The sequence below is a fragment of the Palaemon carinicauda genome, chromosome 2 (genome assembly GCF_036898095.1).
Source record: "Palaemon carinicauda isolate YSFRI2023 chromosome 2, ASM3689809v2, whole genome shotgun sequence".
Taxonomy (NCBI): Eukaryota; Metazoa; Arthropoda; class Malacostraca; order Decapoda; family Palaemonidae; genus Palaemon; species Palaemon carinicauda.
The window spans coordinates 147,927,833-147,935,690 of NC_090726.1; the positions used below are offsets into that span (position 1 = coordinate 147,927,833).

Sequence of the window (7,858 nt, forward strand, 5' to 3'; positions counted from 1 at the left end):
GGGCCCCTTAAAGTCAGTAACCCTTGCAAATAATTAATCACAAATATTAGAGTATTAAATTTAAATAGGTGGACAGTCAAGTTGGATTAGAGTAGGGGAAATAGATGAAAAGAGAAAGCTTTACAAAAAATATTTAGTTGAATACTAATGATGTCAGGATTTTGTTATTTCCTATTAAATTAGATTATTGATCCTCAACATAGGTGAGGATAAAAGTGCAGAACATTAAGGAGACAGTATGTAGAAAGTAAGAGCTAATTAGAAAATTGGTATACAGTAGCAACATGAGTGGAGATAGGAGGGGGTTCATTAACCTTTTGAACAACCATTCACCAAATGATTTGGCATTCAGTCCCCAGGCCTTTTTTTTCATATTTCATTTAACTAATCTTAGAACAAATAGTTTTACAAGATAAGACTTAACATTTATTGTCGTACAGCTGAATAAATTTACTTTTAAATGATATATGTTTTATAAAATTTTCATATACTGTACTTTAATAATGAAAGAGAAAAAACTTAATTACTTTACTGGATGTAAATTACGCTCAATGGTGCTGAAGGATGAGGAGAAGTAGAAAAAATGTACGTAAATCATGTCCAATGGTACTCAAGAGTTAATGTTCATTTGCTTTCAGTTGTTATGAATCTATGCATCATATTTAACTTCTGCCAAAGAGATGAATTTTTACTGCTCTGAGGGTATGAAGAACTAGCGTTAACAACATTAATAAAAAAAACTATATAATTCTTTAATTTTCTTTAATTCTAGGTAATGCGGAGATGCTGGGACCGTACACCTGAAATGCGACCGGCGTTCAACGATATTATTAGAATTTTCCAAGACGAGTAACTTCAATCATTAAACATTCTTTTCAACACACAAACTGGTCCTGATAGTCTTATGAAAAATGTCGACTGAATTTTTACTTCATCTTCTGAAAAAAGTGCTACGGTATTTTGTAAATAAATATTTTGCAACCATTTTGAAATTTGAGAAAAATATTGCCTCAAAAAATTTGTAGACATATACATTGGAAATTTCAAGGCTTTTTCATTTACTAAAGGGCATGTTTACTTTGTAAAAAAAAAATTTACATTTAAGATTGTAATCGTTTTATATACCTAGGCTTATAAATTGGTTCACTTCTGAAAAGTAAGAACAATATCCAAGGTATGAAAGAACAAATTATACGTGGAAGATTTTTTTTTTTTTTTGTGGGGGGAGGACAAAAGCTATAATTGCAAATGAAGTGAAGCTAACTTCAAGTTACTTATTCTTTGCATTACAAATGTACATATCATTTCTTTCTCTGCAGTTGATCATATTATTAGTGTTTTTGTAAATAATAGTGAAATTGAACCTGTAGTAGAAGGAATGCCATTTTATTTATATTTTACCTTACCTAATTCAGAATGCAGGGCGATTTTGGCACTGTCAGTAGACATGTCATAATAATGGGACCAGTTACGACTGTCTGTCTTTTATAAGATGAAAGGAAGACAATTTGTAATAGTTGAGTAATGCAACCAAATGCACAACACACATTCCAAGTTTTAAGTGATATTAAGTTTCTAATATTATTTATAAAAAAAAAAATAAACCATACAGAAGGTATGCATATCAATGTTTAAACAAGTAAAATCAAAATTTCAGTTATGGCTGGCTAGCCTGAAGACAGCATTAATTCTCTAATTATAACAAACAAAGGTATATATGTCATTATTTAACCATGTAAAATAAAAATTTCAGGTATGGCTAACCTAAAGAGAGAAAATAGTGACTTCAGTTCTCAAATTGTAACATATGAATGAATGTATGATATTTTTTAACCAACGTAAAATCAAAATTACAGAAATGGCTAACCTGAAGAGAGAAAAGGAAAAAAAGTTCTCAAATTGTAACAACCATTCCATTGATTTGGGTAATAAAAAAAAAAAAAATTCTTTCATGTTGAAAGGTTAAGAAACACATTGTACGTAGGCCTACAACATCCTGACATAACTGTACCTAATCCGTATTTTATTAAGTAAGGAATTTGTGTCTCTAGATTTACACTAAAGAAATTTTCATGGCCTGCTGAATACAGTTACCTTTATCTATGAGGTCTTAAAATTTCTATTAAGACCATTTAGTTTCCTCTCTCTACTTTTTACTTTACAGTACTTGATAGTCATTAGCATCTGATATTACTTCAGATTTCAATGATGAGAGTAATTATGATTACTGTACCAGAAATATGTTGGTTATTTTGTATGTGATTAATGCAGCCAAGATATATTTTAATGCAATTTATAATTAAAGTAAAATTCACCAAAATAGTCACTATATGCCTACGACTTCATAATCTTACATAAAAAATTACATTTAAAACCACCAATTTTTTTCCAGCTTTCAGGGTTGTTAAAAGGAAAAAAATATATTACGATTGCAGTATACTTTTTTTCTTTTTGATAAAGCAAAGATAGTGGAATCTTGTACCAATTTAAAAATAAAAAAAATAATTTCACACAAGTGGGGAAAAAATAAGGAGTACTGAAAGTTAGTATCAACCTTTTTTACGCTATTTTTACCGATATCAAAATTGATAACACTGTACAGTATAAAGTCATATTCTACTTACAGTCAAGTCCCATAACCTTGAAGTGGATCTAGGTTGTTAATTTTAAGAGAAAGTTTGATGTCAAGTTGTAATAGCTGTTCTTTTCAAATGAGGTCACCTGCATACAGCAAAATTATACAATGTTAAAATAAAGGTGACACTTAAGCTCCTTAAAGTAATAACACATACTAACACACCCATTTAATAATTATGTTCTGTCAAAGCATGCTATACTATCCCCCTAGCATTTGACATGTGAGCTCATGGTAATCTTGCACATTGATGATTATAACATATAAGGAAAAATCGTCTCCAGTATAATGAAAAATGTCACTTCATTCCTTTTCTTGTGATTATCATGTTAAATAATAGTAGAATTCTATTTCCATCTAATAATTTACCATGACAGTAAAATTACACTTTTTAAGTGATACTAAATTGATTGAATTATAAATTGGACAATGTATAGCAATTACTTTTTATTTGATATTTTCAATAAAGAACAAGTAATTGAATATAATAATATGCTTGATGAATCCAGAAAACTACCACTACCCAGCAGAAAAAAAATCCACAAAAATTCAATTATTTTCATTTCATATTCACAAAAGTGTATAAACAATGATAAATACTGTATAAAGTTGTAGAGCATTTACAATTCTGTATAGTTGAATAAATAAAATTGAAGTTATAGTTGTCAATGGTAGGCTAACAATTTAATTTTAATTACACAACTATAAAAATTAATCTGCAAAACCTCTTGCTATACAATAAATAAAGATTAACACCAAGTTAAGGTGACTAAAAAGTTAATGCATTGCTGAAATTACGAATTAACCCATTGAGGTGGGTCGAGAAGGTTAAGTAGTTTTGATACTCTTGATACTTGTGTGAGAGAGTTTTAAATCAATGTTGCATGCAAACTTAAGGTGTTTAAATTAAAGCTGAAGGCAAAATAAGTAATTTTAAATGATTTATGTAAATTAGCTTTTTATATATCTCCTTGCTAAATTAACAAGTTTAAAGCAAAGCTGAATGTAAAATAAGGAGTGTTTAAATCAATTCTGAATGGAAGATATGGAGTTTTTGTTGCATCAGTTCTGAAAGCAATATACAAATGAATCTTTGTAATAAAGAGTAACATATATACAGTATTTTCTCACCATGCCACAATTCACTTATCACTCCCTCAGTACATCACAGGATTATAAATATATTGTATGTAAATCTACCTATATTGCAGACTTCTATATAAAGGATTTCTGAGGGTGGACAAGTTTTATATTTTTTACATATTAAATTATTTTTTGGTTAAAAATAGTAATTTCTGGACTTACAAAAACTTAGATTTATTAAGATAAAAGATTATCAAAAATTATTAAAATAATTTTTAAAAAAAATATTAAGTACCGTAGATTTCTGTTCCAACTTTGTGGCTTTTCAGATACCATGGGGGGTTGAAATATAATGCCACCAATAACCGAATATTAGTGTAAATAAATTTGTGACATTACATAGAAAATAAGAGGTAATGGAAAGAATAGTAAGTATAAACAGTAGTAAAAAAATTCAGACATTTTCAATTGACACTAATGACTTCTGTTTGAGAGTCAATACAGATATCGATGTCAAAAAAAAAAAATCCAGTTTAAAACCAAGTGTTATATTTTTAACCAAAATTTAAACACTAGTGGCTGTATTTCAGTTCTAGGCCATGCCAGTTAAACCAGTATTTATATCACCTCCTGCTTGTATAAATGCTTGACGCCAAGTCAGGTGCAGCTGACAGAACACTTAAAAGATTCTGGTGCACACAAATGAGTTTCTGAGCTAACAAGGTTTCTTTGGTTTTGCTCTCTCGGTCTTAGAGACTTAGATTACTTTTGTTAGTACTGTAGTAACAATAGCATTGTATTACAGAATTGTAAGTGCTATGTTCTCTCTCAGGTATGTCATCTGTGTACATTAAACATATTGCATTATCACATGAATAAAACTTAACATTAAATTTACCATGGTTTGCATAGAACATTTTTCAAGAACTTGAATGCATTCTTCTGTGTTTGGTTTTGGGCTATAAATGAATCTCATGAAATTTTATTGTATGATATTTTTTGTAAGCACCAATTTCTCAGAAACTACATTTTTTTATATGTATTTTGCATTTTTGTATTGGTATACATGGTGAAAGTTTACATGTAGATAAATGTTCTCCTGTATGAAAATGTTTTATAGTACCTATATTATAATCAAAATGATATTTCTATTCCTGTGAATGGTATATACATTGTTTCCCTACTAAGTAAACTGTTGTATGGTAGAGAATGGAATACTCAGCATTTTGGCCACTTTAAATATCATAATATGATGAGCCTTTACTAATTTCCCAAATGATATGTCAGATGGTTACACAGTAAACAGTAATATGTTATTTTTTTCTAATCATGAAACAGGGCTGTAATTGTAATAAGTGTACATTTAAGGTGTTGTTGGGTGATTATTATTTTAGGATTAAGAAATGCAATGGTAGTCATTAATAAGTAATTATTACAGAATGATTACCTTGAAGTACTGTGATTTTTGAATCTTCCTAATGATTACTATATGAGCAATCATATACTTATTGTCAGTGGCTTACATATTTTTATAAATAGAAAAAGCAAATTTAGGATATGAAATACTACATCTATTTATCAGAAAAGTATATTAAGACATGGAATTGCTTTGGCATTGGGATTATCAATGTCCAGGCTCAACAAATTATGACATGTAAGTGACCCTTTTTGTGCAATCTTATTGACGCATTGTCCTTTACTAAGTCAAGCATTTTTTATTATTGTTAATAGAGGGCACCCTCTGCCTTGGTTGTAGCAGAGTTATATCATCTTGGTGATTATGTACAGTTAGTTATGGTAAATACTTTGATGTGACTTCTGATGGCATTACACAGAGAAAGTTTTTTTTCATCCATTTGGAAAGTTGACTTGTAAAGGGACTCGCACTAAGGGGTAAACACATTAAGATTTATAACTTATATTGAAGAATACTGAAAACACAGTTTACATGCACAATTATCCTTTACTGGCGACTCAAAAGGTATATTTAAAATTAAGGATTGCTTAAGGGTATCTTATACAGGAGTCAGGGTTGTTAATCTGTGTATTTGATTGTACAGTACTTAAGAAATGTATTGAATTAAACTAATAGACATAAAAACTATAATTTCCCTCCCTTTGGTTAAGAAATATACAAGACATTATCCAGTTAATTTCAAAGTATAAAAATATAAATGTAATAGCTAACAAAATGTACGAGACGATTAAAAACATTTTGAGGCAACAGCTGTGCTTTTCAGTGTTCAGGGGTAAAATGCTTGAAGCCCGAATCAAGAAAGTACAGTACTACATATGAAGAAGATAGTGAATATACTTTATAATTTTTTATACTTTCATCTTTTCAGCTACTTCCTGAAATACCAAAAATATCCTTACAATGCATTGGTACTGTATAATATTGAATTATGTCTTTTTCACTTATCGTAATAAACAGGGACTTCAACCATGGTGTACTTGATAAAATGTGTGACTTAAGGATGTGAAAATGCCAAAAAAGTATTTTTTATACATAGAATTAGAATAAAGTGGTAATTACTATTCAATGAATATGTTTTAAGTAATTTTTGTATTATATGTAAATACTCTGAACAACTTTGGTTATCACACAAAATTTACCTATCAATAAAAATAAAAGTGACATAGTTGTTTCTATTTCACACTGTCTCCATGATATAAAATACGGCACTCCTTTATTGAGAAATGCTAATGACCTGAAATGACATGCAAATTTAATCCATGAATTTCCATGTGAAAATTTTTGATAGGTGTACCAAAATAATGTCAGGGGGCTGCATCAGCTTCAATTCTCTTCCCTCCCCAAAGAAAATTGTCATTAAACCTGGTTCAAAGTGAACAAAACTTTCTACCTATTTTTTACTTCTCATATATAATACTTTAATAGGTATAAATATCAATAGCGTATTATCACATCACAGGTAAGTTATAAGGATATACTGTGTAAATTTTAATTCTAAAAGTAATTTGTATTTATTTCCATGTATCTCCCTCGACGTCCATATTGGTTTTTTTTTTCCAGAAGCACGGTTTAATCGACACATACCCATAAAATTTTTAAAAATTGAATATTTTCCCATTTATTTTCTTTCGCTTCAACGATATGCCCTTAACAAAGGAATAGAGCCCTCTAGCAATAAGTGGAATGGATCCTAGATTGCATCATTGAAGAGAATAGTCTTCATATACCTCGGTACAACGGGCGATCGCACTGGCGCTTTCAGAATACTTACATATTGTGTTTTGAGAAGTCTTCCCCAGCATTTATTAGCAATTATTGCTTGGAATACACTGGAATTATTTGCGGGGTATCATGATTTATATAAATAGTGCATTTCACTCCAGTACCATCAGGGGTGTAGGAGTGTCTTTTTCGGTGGGGGGGGGGTTAACATTTGAGAAGTCACTGATGATGGGAAGTCCTCCCAATTATTTTTTTTTTCACAAGGAAACACCCTCCGGTGGGATTTCCTGCCATTGAGAGCTATGTGCAGTAACCACAAAATCAGATTTTTTGGTTGATTTTTATGTGACCGATTACAATTTGTCCACAATGGTAGGCCTACTTGATGAATTTACCAAAAACATACAAATGATGTTGATTCTTTGCTAACTCATTCCCAATATCGATCAAGTTAGTGCTATCAGTTTTCTAAGTCTACTATGTCTTTACTTACGATTTATTATACCTATCATTTGTTTTCAGTTCCAGTTTTATCTTTATATTGTTAACGGCATTTGTATTCTTAATTTTGTCAAATTTCTAGTTTATAGAAGACATTTTATATGTTGTAATTGGTAATTATGTTATTTGTCTTCAATTATGAAGTATGGCAAATGCGATAGGGTATGAAGATGAGGACCTCACAAGAAGAGAAGTACTTATTAGACTTGATGATACTGCATTGTTCATAAAAAAAACAAGGGTTTTCAAATACCAAAAATTTTACATACATATATATATATATATATATATATATATATATATATATATATATTTTTGGGCTCAAGCCATGACGTCCTAATGGAAGGTTCCTTTAGTAGCTTCCGAAGGGTATATGACTACAGTGATATTCCCAGAGAATCAAACCAAAGGTTTCACAGAATTCTAACTTCTGGCACGAG

General features: G+C 30.0%; 1 protein-coding gene across 11 annotated transcripts in view; it reads left to right on the plus strand.

The window, feature by feature from the left end:
- Btk (tyrosine-protein kinase Btk29A) overlaps positions 1 to 6,356 on the plus strand; it is a 739,841-nt gene extending 733,485 nt beyond the window's left edge. For all 11 annotated transcript variants that reach the window (XM_068358867.1, XM_068358885.1, XM_068358876.1 and 8 more), the window contains one exon: positions 773 to 6,356. In XM_068358867.1, coding sequence (XP_068214968.1) covers positions 773 to 853 — 81 coding nt within the window. In that variant the 3' untranslated portion in view covers positions 854 to 6,356. The remainder of the gene's footprint in view (positions 1 to 772) is intronic.
- The last annotated feature ends 1,502 nt before the right edge of the window (positions 6,357 to 7,858 follow it).